The 20660-nt window shown below is 29.6% G+C and overlaps 1 protein-coding gene across 1 annotated transcript; it reads left to right on the plus strand.

Moving 5' to 3' along the window:
* The first annotated feature begins 4761 nt into the window (after positions 1–4761).
* On the plus strand, positions 4762–8619 carry LOC120079254 (bidirectional sugar transporter SWEET16-like). The gene is made up of 6 exons (XM_039033412.2): positions 4762–4803; positions 4909–4945; positions 5310–5520; positions 6530–6691; positions 6818–6937; positions 8267–8619. The coding sequence occupies exons 1-6, from the start codon at positions 4770–4772 to the stop codon at positions 8450–8452; spliced, it is 750 nt and encodes a 249-aa protein (XP_038889340.1). The 5' UTR covers positions 4762–4769; the 3' UTR covers positions 8453–8619.
* The last annotated feature ends 12041 nt before the right edge of the window (positions 8620–20660 follow it).

Genomic DNA, 20660 nt, shown 5'->3' on the forward strand with positions numbered 1-20660 from the left:
TACTATAAGAAAATGAGATACCGATTCTTAGACGTTGAAATATTAGGGTTTTTTTTTTTTTTTTTTTGACATCTACATGTTATAGGATTAAGTTGATTGTTGTATGAGATCACTAGTAGAATTATTTAGATTGTGATTTTTTTTTGGCTTGATATATCTTCAAATTAAAAAAAGAGGATTAATTGGTGTCTAACTTTGTGGATTATCTATTTGGTCAATTTGGTTGGTTTGATTTGGAATAATGTTGCTTATAATGGTCATGGTGGAAAATTTCGAAGGCCTCGAAATTTTGGTAGGGGGAAATTTCGTTTTTCCCCTATTTTGACAAAATTTTGATTTTTTTAGAGGAATTAGTTACATTAATTTAGTAAGTTTTTTAGTTTTATGGTTGTATAGTTTCACACGTTAATGTCATTTTCGATAAGGATGGAGCATTTTCAATGTGTTATTTTTTTTTTCTACTTTCCAACTTTATTATCAATCCAAAATTTTTATTTTCAAAGAAATTGAAATTGAAATTATAAAAAAGAACCTATATTTATTTTTAATCTCATTCAAAATTTTTCATTAAATATTTGTATCATTTCACTTCAAAATGGAATTGAGGTTTTGTTTATCGTACCATCCAAAAGTTTCATTTTTAGTATTTTACTTCAAAATATTCCTGAACTTTATATAACATTTTCTTATTTCATTTTTAAATTTTACTCATAGATTGATATTTACATAAAATTTAGAATATACATCTAAATGTTGCCTTATGTTTATAGAAATGATGATTAAAAATGATTACTTATAGTCTAAATAAGTCACAATCAAAGTTTCATTAATTAATTAGAACAATTTCCAACAATTTTTATAAAGTGTCCCAGAATTTCTATTGACGTCGATATTTTTATAAAATTAAAATCTTGATATTTTGAACAAGTACTGATTTTTGTGAAAAAAATAAAATGAAAAAAAAAGCCAAGCTTGGATGCGTTATCTTTCTAAATTCTAAACAAGAAGATTACTTGTCAAACACTTTCTAGGGTGGTTATTTTAAGGGAAAGTTTTTGTATTCACAAACTTGATGTCTAACTTTAAACTCAAAAAAATGTCACAATTCTTCCTCTTGGATAAGTTTTTGTTTGAAATTTTGTTAAAAGCAACCTTTTTCATATGGTTATAATATATATATATATATATTTAAAATAACGTTACATACACACACATACATGGGTTAAAGTTCGTGAGAGTTGGCAAAATTATACAATTGTTAATCGTTGCATTACAAATTTGAATTTGTGTAAAATTTGACATTATCGAAATTAGCGAGGTTATGGATCTTTTAAATATTTTTTGTTTGTTACAATTACTGGCCAAATGAGGAGAAATTAAATAGATGATAAAAATGACATTATTTAACTAAGTTTAGAGTAGTTAATTAAAAATTTAGGATGAAAATTGTTTTTTTTTCTCTTCTCTAATCTTTTTTATTCTTTCTAGTGGTTTGTTTGTTTGTTTTTTTTTCCAGACGATTACCCTTCTTGTTAATATGATAAAAGAAGTTCTTATTTGGATATTGACATCGGTATGTTGAGTATGTTTTTAGCAAAGAAAACAAAAAGGAAAAAACTTTGTAGTAAAAAGTGTTCCATTAAAAAATTATATTAATCTCTGGTTTTATGTAATAAAAGAAATATAATTGGTTTAAACTCTTCAAGGAATTTTTAGGGTGTTTTTTAAACGTAAAAATACTTCATAAGTGCTTTCTCAAATAGTGCTTCATAAGTGCTTTAGGGTGTTATTCAATGGAATCATTAATGGAGGTACATTCAACCCCCAACATATTTGGCTCTATTATTCTTTTTTTTAGTACAAACGGACTATACTATTGAAATTTTCAACTTTAAGAGATGGTATAAATGTCAATTATCGTCAAGTTATGATTATGTTGGCCGATTGTATCATCTTAACATCTCATTTCTTCAACCATTTTTTGAAAGATATGATGTTTTCACCTTGCTAATTAGATAACGTAATAAACTCAAGTTTCATTCCATTAAAATTTTCAATGTAATAACTATAAAGTTAAACTACACATTATGTAGCCACTAAAAAGATCGATCAAATTTATGAACCTGGTGTATTTAGAATATATTTTCAAGTGTTTAATTTAAAAAATAAGTCATTTTAGAAAAAAATGGAATGTTTGGTAACCACTCAAAATAGTTTTTCAAGTGTATTTTAATTTTTTTTAATATTAAAAGTGTTTAAATAAAATTGAATTATTTGAAAAATATTTTTTTCTTAAGTCAATCAAAATGAATCCGAGCTTTTAATTTTTATGCGCACGATGGAATAAACGTCAAATGGAAAAACATACAAGCAATTACATGAAAAATACAGTGTTATGATTTATTAGAAGAATTTGATACGTCAAAGAGTGCAGGGCAAATACATATCGTTTTAAACTTTAAAAACTACATAAGAAAAAGTTAATAAAATTTATTGACAAAATTTGTATTTAACTCCCAACAAAAAGATTCATTGGACTTCCCAATGAGCTAAAGCAATTATTTGATACAAGTTGAAATTTGCTCAAATTGAAAAGAGAACTCACATGGAATTTATTGCTTTATTATTATTATTATTATTATTATTATTTTGTTTTTAAAAAAGAAAAAGCTTTCTTATCATTCCCTTGGGTCAGAGCTTAATTGTTTAGTAGGCAACATCAATAATGTATCTACATAACATAAAAATATATTTGAACATCTAGATGTTGGCTTATTTAGTTTGAAGATTTTTAGTTTACAAAAACAATGTGGGGAAAAAATATTTTAATTTTTAGTTTGAATATGGTATGATATGCAAATCTCATGGATCTTTGATAAAATACCTAATACTTAATAAAATCATATAGTGCTAGATATATAAAAAAGGAAAAGTTATTAAATTATTCCTTTGATTTATGCTAAAGTGAGTATAGCTTAACTGTCGTAAGAGTTATATTATCGACTTTGAGATTTATTTATTTATTTTAGTACAATGGGGATGGGAGATTCGAATTAGACATTTTTTTTGGTGTCAATTGAACTATGCTTGTCAACTTCGAAGTTAAATAGAGATTTAATTCTCGCACCTCACATGTTTTAATTTAAAAAACTATATATATTTTTACAAGGTTTAAAATACTATGTCTTTTTTTTTTTTTTTACATTGTGGAGTGAGAGGATGAACCTATGATTTCGAAGTTCTTAATACATACTCGATGTCAATTGGCTATTTTTGTCTTTGTGAGGGCGTGTTTGAAATACCTTTTTAGGTGCTTAATTTATAAAGTAAGTCATTTTGGAAAAGATTCAATGACAAATACTCAAAATAGCTTTTGAAAAAATGAGTTTATAAAGTTAAGGATGTGTTTGGAATATTTTTTCAAGTAATTTAAAAAATAAGTCATTTCGAAAAAATTTAAGCGTATGACAACCACTCAAAATAGATTTTGAAACAATTAATTTATAAAATAAGTTAGTTTAAAATAAACACTTGAAATCAACTTTTAGAAAAATGACTTTTAAGTGTTTAATAGTTAATTTCTCTCTAATTTGTATACTTCTTAAAATTACCAAAATGCCCCAAAAGTCATTTACCTCACTTCCACTATGTTGCTGGCTACCATCACCCTTCGCTAGTCGGTCACCACCACCTTCGCCGACCATCGCCGCAGTCACTAGTCAACTCCAGCCGCAGTCGTCAGCCAACTCTAGCCACCACCGCCAACAGTCACCTCTAGCCACCATCACTTGCCAACTCCAACAACCACCTTCACCTACTCTGGTAATGACTAATTTTAGCAACCTTTATTTAAAATTATTAGTTGGCAATATTTTTTAGTTGTCATTTATAGTAATTTGACGTTAATAAAAATATTTTTTATATGTAACAAGCCGAATAAACTTGTAATAAAAAATTTTTTGAGAAAGAATTGCCAAACACATTAGTGTTCTTATTTTAGACATTTTTTTAAAAAAAAATATCAAAAGTGTTATGAAAATGACTTTTATAAAACAATTTTTTTAAAGTTAAACCAAACAAGTTCCTTAATTTCTCAATAATTATTTAACAAAAATTTAGTCCTTCTAGTAAGCGAACACTTGACATGTCATACATGTACCTTGAATCCTTTGTCAATGTTTGTAAAAAAAAAAACAATCTATATGGAAAAGTTCCTCATTTCTCAACTATAATAATGAAGTCCAAATTTTTGTTGATGATATTCGAACTTTCTATCAAAGAGGTCTCATTCTGAAATTCTCTTTCCATTAATGGAATTGTAATTCTATTATTCACGATCTTATTAGGCATAGACATGCAACATAAACCAAACTTTAAATATTTAGATTGAAGATCATCCTTCATGAATGGGCTTATTTTTGTTGCTTCTATTTTATAAGTAAATAAATAGATAAATAAATGACATGTTTATATGGGTAAGAAAGGAAATTTTGGACTATAACTTTATAAAAATGTTATTATAATTAAAGAGCCCAACTCAAATCTCTCTCTCTCTCTTACATTTAATAGACTTTGCAAGGATTGAGTTGGCAATGAGAAAATATAAAATTATATATGAAGAAAAATATCTACTTTGTGTAAAATTGAATTCAAAATAAAAAAATATGTGACTAATGGTTTCATTTACATTCAAAGCCAAATTAAATGATATATATAAAGACTCAACTTATAGCTTCTTTTTCAATCACTCTCTCTCTTTTTCTCTCAACATGGAGGCTCTTCCTATCTTTGTTGGAGTGATAGGTAAAAAAAAAAAACCCCATAATTTTCCTTTCAATCCATTGATTTATAATTCCTTCTTCATTTTATGCATCTCAAAGGGCTAATATTGTCTTTTTCTTCTTACAGGAAACATCATCTCAGTATTGTTCTTTCTTTCTCCTTTGTAAGTTCCATCGTCAAATTTTCGCTCGTATTTTGGTAATTTTTTTTAATAAGCTAACACAAATTTCTTCAAAGCTCTATTTTAAACTATTTACACTTAATAGCAAAAAAAATTTCAAAAATTCATTTTGCTATAAATTGTAAATATTTTTAAATACTTTTTATATTTAAAAAGGTCCTTTTTAAATTTGAAAAACAATATAAGGGTGTTTAATAACTAAGACAAATATCAAACAAATTGATACAAGTGAAAGAAAAAAAAATCAAAATAAAAACAACTAAATGAATATATTTTTTTTCTCCAATTTTGTTTTAAAGATAGATGAATTATATTCGATGGGTCATATGTTATGATTTTTGTGCAGAAAAACATTTTGGAGAGTGTTGAAGAAAAGATCAACAGAAGAATTTGATAGTATTCCTTATATTTCAACTTTCCTCTCTGCTTCTTTGTGGGCTTATTATGGCCTAATTAAGCCTGATGGCTTTCTTGTTGTCACTGTCAATATCTTTGGAGTTTCCCTTCATTTTTGTTACCTCACCATCTTCCTTCTATTTTCACCTCCAAACATCAAAGTACGTCCTTACTCGTCATCGAGACTCGTTTCTCGTCATTACGTATTTTCCTTACATTGAATTTGGATTTCGACATCCTAACCCTTAACTGTACATTTTTGTTGGAATATCTTAAATTTGTTTGTTGGCGCTTCGAACAACCAAGTACGAGGGTCTCCTGCTCGGTTAGCAAGTCAAGGTCCTAGGGTGGCACACCTCGGGTGGAGGTTTGAGGCCAACGCCCCCAAAACCTATTTAGAATTCGTATTTAGCGTATTTATTTATTTGTAGTTATTTACGATTATAGTCTTAGTGTTTAGAGTAGTACACTATATAAATTTTCTAACTCTAGAGGCGCAGTTTGGTATATTCAGAAAACATTCTCTCTAGTAATATTTTCTTCATTTACTCCATGGACTTAACTAATACACCGTTAGTGAACCACATATATCTGTGTGTTGATTTTTCTTTTTACGTTTTTTGTATTCTTTAATTGCCGATTACATAACATTTTTATGTATTTTGACTGTTGAAAATTTAGAAGAAAGAGCAATACTTGTTTGCTAGCTAAATTGCTTCCATTTTTTACCGCTAAGATAGTTGTACAACAAAAAATAAAGCCAACAAATTGTTTTACGTGTTGTTGGGCTGCAAAAAATGGGTACAATAATACAATCCAGCTAATAGACAAGTATTTTTCTGGAATAACAACTCAATGATACTAAAGAGATATATTTTAAAAATTCAGGGATCAACCACACATATGTTTTCAGAACTGGAGGACTAGAAAAATATTATTTTTTTAATCGTAGAATAAACCTATTTAGCCTCCCAGTTTTGAATAATTTGCGAGTTTTGTTCCAGAGTTTTTAAAATATACTTTTTTAGTTCTCGAGTTTGGAAGAATATGTGCATTTTGATTCACGAGTTTTCAAAAAGTATTTTTTTTGTTCTTAAATTATGATAGTATTGATTTGTTAATGTCGTTGCCGTCATCGTTAGTTACTAATTATGTTTGACACATTTGTAGGTTAGAACTGCAACTCTAGTGGCAATTTTTTATGTTGGATTTATGGGAGGAACAATTTTGGCATCGTATTTGATGTTACATGGGAATTCTCGAATTAGTGTCATTAGATTTATTTGTGCTGCTCTTAACATTATGAATTGTGGTTCACCTCTTGGAATAGCGGTCAGTAAAACTTTCTCGATTCTACTCCGTTCAATAATTATTTGATTTTTTTTTTATTTGAATTGACTTTTTAATCACATAAAATACATTTTTTTAATAATAATTATTAATATTATTACAATACAGAGGAAAGTGGTGAGAACAAAAAGTGTGGAGTATATGCCTTTCCTTCTTACTTTGTGCATATTTTTGAACTCTGGAGTTTGGGCTTTCTATGCTGTTCTTGTTAAAGATCCCTTCATTGGAGTAAGTTTTCATTCTCTCTCTCTTTTCATACTTTCATTCATTTTCATTCATAAAGTTATTATGTTATGTCCCCTTTAAATGTTTGATAACCCTAACTAGATTATTCATAACCATGTTCTTATCCATATCAATATACTTTTGTTGATAACCTAGATTATTTTTAGCATCTTTGTATTGATATTCGTCATATAGTATATTTCGTTCGTCTTGCATGCTATTATGAAATTAACGACGACAAAAAAAAAAGTGATAACTTTAGATAATTGCAATCGGTCGTAGTGACAGACTTTATGCTTATAGACTTCTATTAGCGATACAGTCTAACTCTATCGTTGATAGACTCCGAAAGTTATATCTAAATTTTGCTATATTTGTAATATTTTTTTTTGCATTGTGTTATATCTGCTAATATTTTAGGTTTGATTTTTTGCATTGTTATATCACAACTTTTTTTTTGAATGCACCAATACGTTGAGCTGTGGAAGAATTTGAACATTTGACATTTTGGTAAATGTATATCACTTATTAGTGGTTGAATAAATAATTTAGCTTTTAAACTTGTATATTTATGTCTATGTGGTCCACAAATTTTAAAAAGTGTCTTATAGGAACCTAGATTTCCAATTTTGGGTTCAATATATCCCTAAACTTTTTAAACAAGTGCCTAATAGGTAATTGGATTTTGAATTTTGTGTTTTCTTTTAATAGATGATTGACATACTCCATACCTTTTATGTATGTAGTAGACACAAAATCGAAGGTTTAAAGGTTTATTAAACATGTTTTAAAAAAAGAAATTTAAGGATCGGACCTAGTGGGTACATAATTGAAAGTTAAAAACACATTAGACACTTTTTAAAACTAAATCTATCTGATACAAATTTAAAAGTTTAATTCGTAGACTAAACTTGCAATATAATATTTTTGACTTTAACTTAAAATGACTTTCAACTTCAATAAGTGGCCAAGTCAATTGACTATTCATTGATGGTTTTACTTATTTATTTCGTAATAGAGATTTATTGATAGATGGAGTGTTATGAATAAAAATACAAAAAAAATTTATTATTGGATATTTATAAAAGATATAGGAGACATTGATTGATCCTTAATATATCGATGTCGAGTCCTTTGATTTACGGATATATCAACATATCGATACATATTTTAATTTTGACTTCAACGTAACTATCATTTAACAACTTTCTTGCTTTCTTTTGAAATCAATATATTAATTTAAACTTAAATCTCAACATTAAAATTGATCATTTTCCCTTTTCATATTGTTGTTGAATTGCAAGTAATGTCATGGAATGACTGTCTTTGTAGGTACCCAATTTGATTGGATTCCTTCTAGGTGTGATGCAATTGGTAATCTATGTCATTTACTTGAATGGGTCTCAATCATCCAATATCCCTATCTCATACAACAAAGAGGATAATTCACTGTTACATCAACATCTTCTTCCACCACCTTCCCAAACCACGTCGTGTTTAAAGACCGAGCAACTCTAATCTTATCGAATCGAATTTTTAATTTTATTCGGTCAATGTATCTGTCGATCTCGATACATGAATTGAAAGTTATTTAATAAGTTTGATAATTTAGCACATAGTACAATACACATCATATATTATAGGCAATTAAACTTATCTTATTTATTTATTTTTTTAAGTTTTGTTTTGGTGAATAATAGTAATGACTTTTGTACTTGCATCCTATGATAATTTTCTTGGTTGCATCAATAATTTCTCATCACCATTGACATTTTTCAACCAAAACAAAATGTCCTTTCATGTTAGAACTTTTCTATTTGTAAAAGTTTTTTTTTTTCATTTGATGATATGTGTCGTGGGAGAATCGAATCTATAAAGTGGAGTTCGGTAGTACAAATTTTATACCAATTGAACTATGCTCATTTTGGTTCATTTTAAAAGTTAATTTTTTTTTTCTCTTTAATAGCAAATATTTTTCTTTATAAGAATTTTAAATATGAACATTGTCTTTCAAAACAAATTATTTATTTTCTTTTTCTTTCTAACCAGCTTTTTTTTTTTTTTCTTTTTCTTTCTAATAAATTTATAACTCTTTTTCTTAGTTTTAAATATTTGAATGTTAGTTGCTCCTTTATATGTTCTTTTTCTCTGAAAAAGGTTTAGTTATTATTACCACTTTATGGGCTTTTGCTTTCAAGGATTAGAGAAAAAGAGGCTTAATTAGGTTTCAATGGGCTAAGTTTATGTGGATCTCCTTAGTTGGCTTAAGTGTGATTCTCATCACAAATAGGAATATTTTTTTTTAAGTTCCCGAATTTGAAGAATAAGTGCATCTGATCTATAAATTTTTAAAACAAATATTTTTCGCCTCGAAAATTTTTAGAATAGGTTACCATTTGGTAATTGAGTAGTTTTGAATTTTGAAAATGTACTTTTTTTAGTCTTTGAATTTTTAAAAATAGGTTTAGAAGGTAATAATTATAGAGAAAAGAGATTTTTTTAAAAAAAATATTTTTCTAATTTAAAAAAAATACAAAATAAGTTAATGCAAAGATCTTTTAAACCTATTTTAAAAAAAATTAAAGAACTAAAAATATATAGTTTTAAAATTTAGAGACCAAATACATATATTCTTAAAAATTGGAGGATTAAAAAATTATATTTTAAAAACTTAATGAATAAACACGGAGATTCTTCAAAATTTGGGAACTAAAAATGTAATTTTTACTTAAAAAGAAATATTTACCCAAAATAGACCCTTGCAAGATCATATTTTTAAAAATATCTAAAGATTCGATTTTTTACATCATTATATTAGACAAATTTAATACCATTATACACCCTTGTTACACACTAGAAAGTTCACCTATTTTAACTCCAAAAATTAATTGTAGATTAATTTTATAAATTCCATTTTAACATTAGACTTAATAGGAAAAATTGATAAAATCCAAAAAATGACTTAAAATACATGAGATATTTCCATTTTCAATTTTTAGTAAGACGGCATGATTTTAGGTATCACATAATTTTTGGGATGGAGATCTAATCTTCAACCTCTAGAAAAAATGTCAGGTTACTGATAGTTGAGTTGAGCTAACTTTGATTCGATTTTTTTTTTTTTTTAAATTTCCCCCGCTTCCAAATTTTTTCGATATTCAAACTACTACTCGTTGAAGAAATTGACATAAAAGAAGAGAGACAATCTCTTTGCAACAAAGAAACTTTTATTGAGAAGGTATAAAGATAAACACTCTTGAAAAAATACTTTTTGAGTTCGTTAAAACTCACTCCCTCACTTTTCACTCTAAATTTGTCTAACTTTATTGGTTTTCGTTGGTTCATTGGCTATGCCCCTTCTATTTATAAGCATAAGATCTATCCATGGACCTAGTGAACGGATCTTTTCAGATAATTCTTGGATTCTACAAATATTCTAGATATTTCTTGGATTTTATCCTTATCTAAAGGAATTCTACAATTTCTCTTCAACACACTTCTTGATCCTTAATTACTTTTGTGATATTTATTTACGAAAAATCCTAATCTATACATCATATCATTTTGTAGATATTTTAAGAACTTTCTAGATTAATTAGTGTTGAAAGTTAGACTACTTTTCGACGTTCTTCTCCAATCTCTCTCGCTTATATACATTTCTATATTCGATGGTTCTAAATTGGATTTTTCTTATCCATTTTAAAAAATTAATTTTACTATTCACCATTGTTCATACAAAATGTTGCACCCTTTTTTTACAGTTACATTGGAACCAACCATTTATAACATGTATATATCTTCATATATAACTCTTGCCAACTAGTATACATCTTTATATCTATACTTAGCACAAGTATATTTTTTCATATATACATTTGCCACTAGTATATACCTACATATATATTCATATATTCTTTATCTATATTGGTTTTTAGGTTATTTTCAAATATAGAAAAATGAACTAAAATATTTACAAAATATAGCAAAATCTCAGAATCTATCAATGATAGACACTATAGACATTGATAGACTTCTATAAGTATTTATCAGTGACACTGATAGACACATACACTAATAAAAGTCTATTAGTTTCTATTCGTATCTATTATTTATAGATTTTGAAATTTTTCTATATTTTGTAAATATTTTCAGCAATTTTGTCATTTAAAGTAATTTTCCTTGAATATATATATATATATTTGTGTAAAGAAAGAAATTCTGCATATATACTTAGTTTAGATTAATATGTATATATATTTTTTGATATATACCAACTAATGTATTTATATGTACTCATTTTTATTTAAACATTTTTGATAAAAATCGATTAAAATATATTTGAAAAGTTATTTTCAATGGTTGTTAAATTCTCAAATTTCTTCCCAAATGACTTATTTTTTAAATTAAATATTTCGATTTTAGTGATAAAAGAAAATGGAAAAGAATTTCAGGAATGATGGAGTAAATACACAATTTTTCTTTTTTCAGATGTGATTATGAGGAGAGAGAAGACAATTAAAAACAATCCACCATTAAATACTCTCTTTCTACAAATCAATACGAATAATTAGACTAAAAGACTTAAATGTAATTGAGTCGAGACGTAAAAAGTAAGTCTGTAAATTTTAGCCATTTTGGAAAAGAAAAAAAACACTATTATAAAGACTATTTATGTAGTTATTCTTCTCATTATTTTATTATATTTCTTATTTTACTTGTTTTATTTAAGTTATTAATTTATATTAATTTGTTATTTATTTATATTATATATTATTATTATATTATATTTTTTCCATATCCGTGTTCTGTTGTGCTCCCTAATTATATAATACGTTATCAGCACGAGTTTCTTCCATTTCTTTTGCTGAGAGTAGGTCCTAAAGATATGTCGGTTCTCTCTCCGTTATAATTAATAAATTAAATGTTATTTTACAATTTGATATATATTAAATTTCTAATATAAATATAATATTTTGTAATAGTGTTACTATGAAAAATATTATAAAATTAGAATTTGTAGCATTTGATACTAATGCTAATAATTATTTTTCATTAGTGCTTGATGCCAAAATACACTTGGATGTCATAAAAATGTGATCATCAGAAAACAATTTTTTTCCTAAAACTTGTCGTAAATAGATGGACTTAAGACTCCAAAATTTTAAATCAATATATTAGAGAAGACATTTTCTATATTTCATGTCTCGAATATGTTCCTACAACAATAATATCGAGGGAAATGCTTTAAATAATATTCTGAAATAATTTCATGTCTTCTCATGATCGAACAAAATAACGAGTTATTAATGAAAAATTATGAATCTCGACCAACTGGAATGACAACATTTCCTGAAGTGAATACTGTGAATTTTAATAATCGTGGTCAAAATCGTGGCCATGGTCGAGGTCCTGACTGTGGCAAAGGAAGAAATAATTATTATTTTCGTGGTGGTTATTCTAATCATTCAAATTTTAAAAGAACCACACAAAATGATGATCACAAAGGAAAAACACCACAAGATAAAAGTTCAAAGTGTTGAAAAGAAATGCTTCCAATGCGAAATGACTGGGCATTGGTCACGTACCCGTCGTTCGTCAAAACACTTAGTTGATCTCTATCAAGCATCCCTGAAGGAAAAAGAGAAAAATGTGGAAGCAAATTTTGCATACCAGGATAATAACATATTTGACCTGTAAACTCCCAAACCTATTTTACTGATTAATTATGCTTAAGTCTCTATGATTATGAGTTAGTGATGTAGGGTTAGTTGAAATGATATGAGGGTATAATAAGAATGTATGAAAGGATAAGAGAAAGAAAAAAAAATGTTCTAAATATGGGATGTTGGGGAATTAATACTTAGAAGAAAAATAGAAAGCTTGATGCGACGAAGTCGAGTCAAGCTATGCAGCCAGTCATCCCAAGCTATGCAATCGGGTATTTAAGAAGAGAAAAATTTGGTTAAGTATGGCTCATAATGGATGCAGACGACCATAATGGAAGTTGAGTTGGCTATCAAGTGAGTAAAGTGTTGGCCAAGGCTGGTAGAATGTGCATGTGACCAGTTTCATGTGAGTTAAGTAAAGGCTAAATGCAAGTAGCATGCGAATAGTCGAGTCGCCTAGACGAGTGACTCGACTATTCGAGTGCTCAAAGTGATGCTAAGGCAGAGTGCTAAGAAGGGCGCGGGATGAGGATTGGCTGAGAGGCTTAGAAGTTGGTAGGCAAGGCTGCCGTGAGCATTAGGTGATGACATGAGGAATGGTGCCGCATAGATGATGTGATGAGATAGGCTATGAAGATTATTCAAGGGAAAATAGTCGGATAAGGCTTGTGAAAGTGCCTAAGACAAGGTGATATGATTGAAGGTTAGAGTTAAGTAAATATCAAGGAGAGGTTTAAGTGGTCGCAAGCCTTATGCGATGAAGTTAAGTGGAAGACTTCAACTTAATCACTTGGTAAGTGGGATAAGTGGTAGTATTAGAAAAGTTAACTAGGGGTTATTGGCCAAATGACATTTAATTAAGATAAGTTTACATGCAACCTCAAGTATAAATTGGCCTTGCGAAGAAGAAATCTATTTAGCTAATTTGCACATGCTTAATGAAGGTGATTACTGCCATTTGAAGTTCAGAAGGTGTTGAAGAGTTCTTGGGTAAGCATGAGAGATTAGAGAATTTTCAGCCTATCGAAGGAATTTGAAGCTCAAAATCTAAGGTAAGAAAGTTAAGATGTTTATGAGTAAGTTCTTAGAAGGAAATTTAGTTAAATAATGGATGGATTTAAGTTATGAATTCAGAAGTTGAAAATGGAATAAAATTACGGATGAACAAGCAGGCAGCTGCATCCGAAGAATAAGTAAGTAGCTAACTCAATGAGGTTTGTAGCGTCGTGGGTATGCAATTAGTGAGGGCTTACGCAAGAGAAGGAAGTCGTTGGGTAAGGTGCACGCATGGAATGAAGCGTGAGGCTGCGGAAAGGGGGTGTCAGCAGTCGAGGCACACTGAGGGAGATGTGCAGCGGACGTTCGTCGCATAGGCACGGTATGCGTGTCTTGACACCTGAGTGAGCACCCGTAAGCAAGGGTTGCCATTGTTCAGTCAACTGTAAGGTAAATTAGTTAAGTATTGATGATGCGATGAGATGGGTTGAGATGTGATGAGTTGAGTTAGGTTATGCGATGACAAGTTAAAAGTAATGTCTAAGTTTGATGATAAGTTCTAATGTTAAAGTTAAGCTCAAAATTGAGCTAGTCTTATTAACCAAAGGTATTTATAGATGTCATAGGACAAACACAAATAGAAAAAGCCTACAACTCTTTGTGAAAATAGCTTAAGACTGTGAGTGACATGTTTTATGAATGTTTTTCTTATTAAATGGTTTCAATGCATGTTTTATGATGAATGTTTTACTTGAGAGTTTTCAAAACGTGATGTAGGTTTAAGCTTGAAGGTTTGCAGATATTTTTCTTAAAGAGGTTTTCAACGCATATGCTATTTGCCATGCGACGAGTTTTCATGAATTGAAGTATGAGTTTTAAACAAAGATGTGGATGCGTAATCCTTTCTTTTCAGAAGTTTTTAAGTGAGTTTATGATGGGTTTTAAGAAAAACCTTGAGTTTTATGTGATGAGTTTTAAAAGAGATTTATGATTTTACTTAAGTTTTGATGAGTAGAACCATGATGATTTAAAATGTTTTCATGATGTTTTATGATGTGATGATGAAGAAACCCGATACTGAAGGTATGAAGGTATCCGGGTCCTTTAATGCCTAAGGTATGGCGGTATCCAAGGTATTACCACGTGCACGTAGGTATTATGATGTTGATGCTGAATGTATTGAGATTACTCCATATTAGTTAAGGTTTTGATGTTGAGAGACTGAGCAAAAAAGTTCTCTCTCTACTAAAGTTAAGGAATGATGTTTTAAATATATATGTTGATGATGAGTAAGAATGATATTTTTAATGTAAGTTGAGGTTTGAGTTTCAAATATTTTCCAAACCCTGAGTTTAGAGATGCATGTTATTTCTTAAGTTAATGTTTCAGTTGATGTTTAATGAGAATGATTTTCTAAAAGTAAGTCACTCATTGGATTAGTAACTCACAATTTCCAATGTTATCTTTTTTCCCAGGTAGTGGTCAACTCCTAAGGAGGTAGTTTTTCTGCTGTCCACCACTCAGGTGTAAGTTTTGAAGAAAGAAAAGGAGAAGCCTAGGTGATAACACTAAAAGAGAGTTATAATTCATAGCTTAACTCAGGCTTGTTGGTAGATTTTATATGTTAATTATCTTATTTTGTAGGTACCGAGCAATCATGAGGTAAAACCGAGCATTTGGAGCTAAACAGGGTTAATTTGAAACAAAATGGAGTTGATTTGAGCATCTAAGCTTCAAAGGAGAAAAAATGACCAAAATACCCCTGTTTCAACGTTGCAATGCTCAACATTTGCTAAGTCCAACGCTCGCCCGAAGCCAGAAGACAGAATGTTAGTGTGCAGGGTATCGTTGCAACGCTGCCAACAATGTTTCAACGGTAATACTTTGACGCTAATCAGTGGCACGCGCTTGTTCCATCTTCAGCCCAAACGCAGGGCAGCATTGCAACACTGCAATTAATCCTTTAAATACATCTCTTCGCTTTTAGGTCAAAATATGCTGAAAATTCTTGGAAACTGAAGGGATATGAACTTGGAGGCTATGGAGGTAGAAGAGAGGCTTTACTATCTTCTTTTTCTTTGATGTTTTCGGTATCATTAGGTTAGATTTTAGTTTTATTTTGGATTGTAAATATGTATTGGCTTGAACTCTTGAATTTATCTATGAATTTATGAGTTAATCTTCATATAGTTTCTTGGATCAAAGATTCATTGTCAATTTCGTGAGTTTTCTGTTTTTAATTGATTCTTGCAATTCATAATTGTGTTTTCTTTGAATCGGTTTAAATTCCTTAGCATGATTATTGATGTTGACTTTCACGCTTTATCGTGCATATTAATCAATTCTTAGTTCGTCATGATTTGCATGAATATCTTGTTTAAGTATATTTTTTGCATATTAATGTATTGCTAAGGTCATAAGTAGCAATAGTAAATTAGACATTTAATGGCCATTCCTAGAACGTCTAATTGCTAGGTTCAAGGATAAAAATTGGTTAATTGAATATCCTGAAAATTAATCAACATAATTGAATCCTAAATCTTAGTGCACGTATTTTTAGTTCTATATGGTCGCTATCGAACCCAATAGAATTTAGAAGCATGTAAATTAGTTAGGGTATGGCCTTTCCGACCTTAATTAATAATTAAGATACTTGATTGATTTTGATTTAATTAGTTGTCGGCCTTTGTAGAAGCTGGTTAATTCGCATCAAGTTGGTAGTTATGCATACAAATTCGAACGCATAGTTAATTGGCAGAAAACGATGATCAAAATTACATTGAATGTCTAACTTGATCTGAGAACTAGATGAACCAATTCTTGTTTACATTTATCCATTGCAATTTATTTTTCTGCATGTTTTCAAATTAATCAAAATCCAAAACCCTGTTTTTACTATTTTTCCACAGTCAAATTTAGCTTAAATGAGAATTAATTTTGTGGCTCCCTGTGGTTCGACCCCGTACTTACCACTGTTGTTATGTTTTTATAGTGATATGAGTAGTTCAATAGTATAAATTTTCTTTTGATTCGTAGTTCTTTTGAGAATTAAACGACACTAAAAAAGGCATTAAACACTAGGTTGTTGAGTTTGTCTTATAAAGAAATAATTATTATGTACATATTAGTGACAAGGGATGGTAGGAATGGGACCCCACTGTAATGTATATTTTCTGTTATGTATATATATAAGTTTGGGTTGTTTCTGATGCATGTGTATGAGGATGTATATGAAGGAAAGTGTTTTACAGAGAACCTTTGAGCGGAATCTGATCGTCCAAATCTCATTTCGATTGAAACAAACATTTACAGTAAAACAGTACAAATCATGCATCATAACATAAATTACAACATGCTTTTGAACAATGAAAGGGTTTAGAGATTGTACCTTTCAAGAACTCTTCTTCAAGTGAATCCCTCGTATAGTCACGAACACTTCGAACAATCACGAACACTCCAAACTGCAACCAAACTCGAACCACAGGGAGAGGAACACTACTACTTGGTGACCTTGGTATTCTCGGTGTGAGAACCCAGAAGTGCTGGGCTCTGGCTATTTTGATTAAGAGGGAGTTTGTGATTTGGAGGAGGAAGACGATTGAAGGAAGAAAAGCACACTCTATCACATAGAGAATCTTCAATCGTGTAGTGAGTCAAGTCTATCGCATAGGCTCTCCACAATTTGTGTAACTCTCTATCGTGTAAAATACTACTGAAGGAAAAGAAAAACTGTTTTTTTTTTCATTCCATTTTCCATAAAAACCACTAACCTCCTACTAAGGTGGTTAGAGAGAAAAATGGGATAATTATCAAATAATTAATAATTATAAATAAATATGATAACCAACTTATCATATTATATTTATAACCTATAGTTTAATATTGCATCATATATAGTATAAACTATAGTTCTTTTTCTCTATTTTATGGAATTTAACAACTATGAATCTTATTCATAGAAAATATATTTGAATCATATTCAAATATTTGTTCCTCAAATTAAACTATAATGTATCATATACATTATATCAATTATATCATATATAATTGAATCTATTTAATTATATCATATATAATTAAATTCTCTCTTATTAATTTGAACATTTTAAATTTACCCCAAAACTAATTCTCAACTAAATCATTTTGAGCTACTAAGGGGATCTTATGGATCTGTAGCTTGAAGCTCCAACAGTACGTGAATAATTAATTAAACTCTTTAATCACATTATCCACCATCCGTTAACTGTCAGGCACTCCACTAAAGACCGACAACTGCACTATTCGCACTACATATATATTTCTATGTTCATTGGATATAACCAATCAATAGTATGATGACCCTTCACAAATTGCTCGTAAGTACAACTGGACCTTACCATTTTGCCCCTGTAGTTACATCTAACTTCTTAAGTACCACTGATCCCTCTAATGAACAATAGATCATAGTTCTACTATGACTAAACTTCTCTCTGGCCAAGAGAGGGTGTAGCACCACATTGTTCAAGATCCGGAATCAGCCCTTAAGGGAGCAATTTATCTACTTACCCCTGCTTCGGGGAATGAGTGAATTCCATCTTGTATAGCTGAGTTCTCAACTCCCTAATCAGACGAATCTCCAAAATGGTAGGCTTGTTGAGTCGGCCACTCTCACTCATATAAATCAAAGGACCGCCCTTATAGGCAAGAGTTCACAATTCAATCAAGAATAAGGTCATGTTACCTATGGTCATCCTAGTGAAATGAAAGTCTTTATTATGAACAGTTATATAATGAGACTAAACATTTCGTGGTCTGGTCTTATACAAACTCCTTTGTATAGAATATCCCCGCTCGCATGTCTATACATGAATGATAATGATCAGATCATTTGTAGCTTACAACATTTGTAACATCTACAAAGTGGACCATACTTGTAGTGTCACCAGGATAAGGTACCCAGCCTTATCCATATACTACAGACTATTTAGGTTATCACTTAAACATGATCCACCTGTATGTCTCCACATACATGTTTAAGTTACAACAATAATCTTGGATGTTAGTTTATTGGTTTGTGGTTAATACAACTAAAAATATCATATATTTCATAGACAAAGTGAATAAAATATCAAATATTATTAATCACAGGAATGTTTGTTCATACAAGGTTTACAAACTATAGAACCCTACGAGATTTAGGGCATCAACCCCAACAATATATGCTAAATTTATGAGAAGATTAGGATGGGTAGTAGATGTCATAAGAGGGTTAGTATCTAATGTCTTCACATCCATTCCTAGGTTAGGAAGGGAATTTGGGAGAGGATGTGACATGAACTATCCCATATGAAAAATTTGGATGTGACGGAACTTTTTGAATCTTCTAAAGAGAAAATCGGCAAAATTGATGGAACATCAAGTGTTTCCTTTGAATTTGAAAATATCTAGACTTAATGTTATTTTTTTTAATCCATCTTCATGTTTTTTTTCCCTCTTAGTAGATGTTAAATTTTGTAAATTTCAAGTGTTGTTTTTCTTATTATAATTATTTTCTTTTAATGAAGAAACCTGGATCATTTTCATATGTTGGTGACTAAAAAATGAGTAAAGAAGAACTGTGTTTGACAGACAGTGCAACTACACATATAATACTTACAAGTAGAAAATATTTTTCTGAACTGACAATGGTGGAAACAAAAGTCAATACAATATCAGGTTCTGCAAACCTGATTGAAGGATTTGGAAAAGCAAATATTATGTTTCCTAGAGGAACAAAATTTATAATTGACAATGCTTTGTTCTCTAATCAATCAAAGAGAAATCTACTAAGTTTTAAAGATATACGTTGCAATTGTTATCATATTGAAACTGATAGAAAGAATAATATAGAGTCTCTTTATATCATATCTACTATCTTATATGAAGAAAGTATACTAGAAGAGTTGTCTGCTTTATCTTTTAGACTATATTATACTCATATATGAGTAATTCAAACATATGCAACAATGAACCTGAAGTTCATGAATCTAGACATATTTAGGATTTGTCATAACCGATTGAGTCATCCAAGATCTATAATGATGAGGAGAATTACTGAGAATTCAAATGGACATCCATTGAAGAGCCAGAAGATTCTTCAATCTAATGAATTATCATGTGATGCTTGCTCTCAAGGTAAATTAATAATTAGACCATCACCAACCAAACTGGGAGTTGAATCCTCTGTATTTTTAGAACAAATTCATTGTGATATATGTGGACCTATTAACCCACCAAGTGGACCATTTAGATATTTTCAGGTATATACATCCAATAGATGGTCACATGTGTGCCTATTATCAAGTTGAAATCTTGCATTTGCAAGATTACTTACTCAAATAATTAAGTTAAGAGCACAATTTTCTGATTATACAACTAAGACCATTCATTTGTAAAATATAGAAAATCAGTTACCAAATGCATTTATAGATGTAAAGAAAGTAGCTAAGTCACATATACCAGCTGCAAATGTTCCATTAAAAATTGATATCCTAATACAGCAAGTTGTCATTAATGAGTCTGGAACACGCCAGAAGCGTAGTAGACCAATGGATTCAAAAGATAAAAATCCTCGAAAAAGAAAATAATTAATAGTAAAGAAGACTTGGTTGAGGATGTAAATACCCATGAAGAAATTCATGACATGATTAATGAGGAAGGTGGAACACATAAAGATAATAATGAGATTTCAATAAACTATGTCATGACAGAAAAAAGATGGAACCGAACTCATGTAGTTATTGACAACGTCTTTGTAGATAATGTTGCTCTTGATATTATATCTGAAAATAAGGATTCTGAACCAAAATTTGTTGAAGAAAGTCGACATAAAAAAGATTGGCTCAGTGGAAAGAAGCAATCAAGTCAGAATTAAACTCACTTTCAAAGTGTCAGGTCTTTGAACCAGTAATTCGAACACCAAAAGGTGTCAAACCTGTGGGATACAAATAGGTATTTGTGAGGAAAAAATGAAAAAATGAGATCACAAGATATAAAGCAAGACGAGTTGCACAAGGTTTTCACAAAGACCTGGTATTGATTATGAG

This window comes from Benincasa hispida, chromosome 6, assembly GCF_027475165.1.
Source record: "Benincasa hispida cultivar pf3 chromosome 6, pf3_genome.v1.1, whole genome shotgun sequence".
In the NCBI taxonomy this organism is placed as follows: domain Eukaryota; kingdom Viridiplantae; phylum Streptophyta; class Magnoliopsida; order Cucurbitales; family Cucurbitaceae; genus Benincasa; species Benincasa hispida.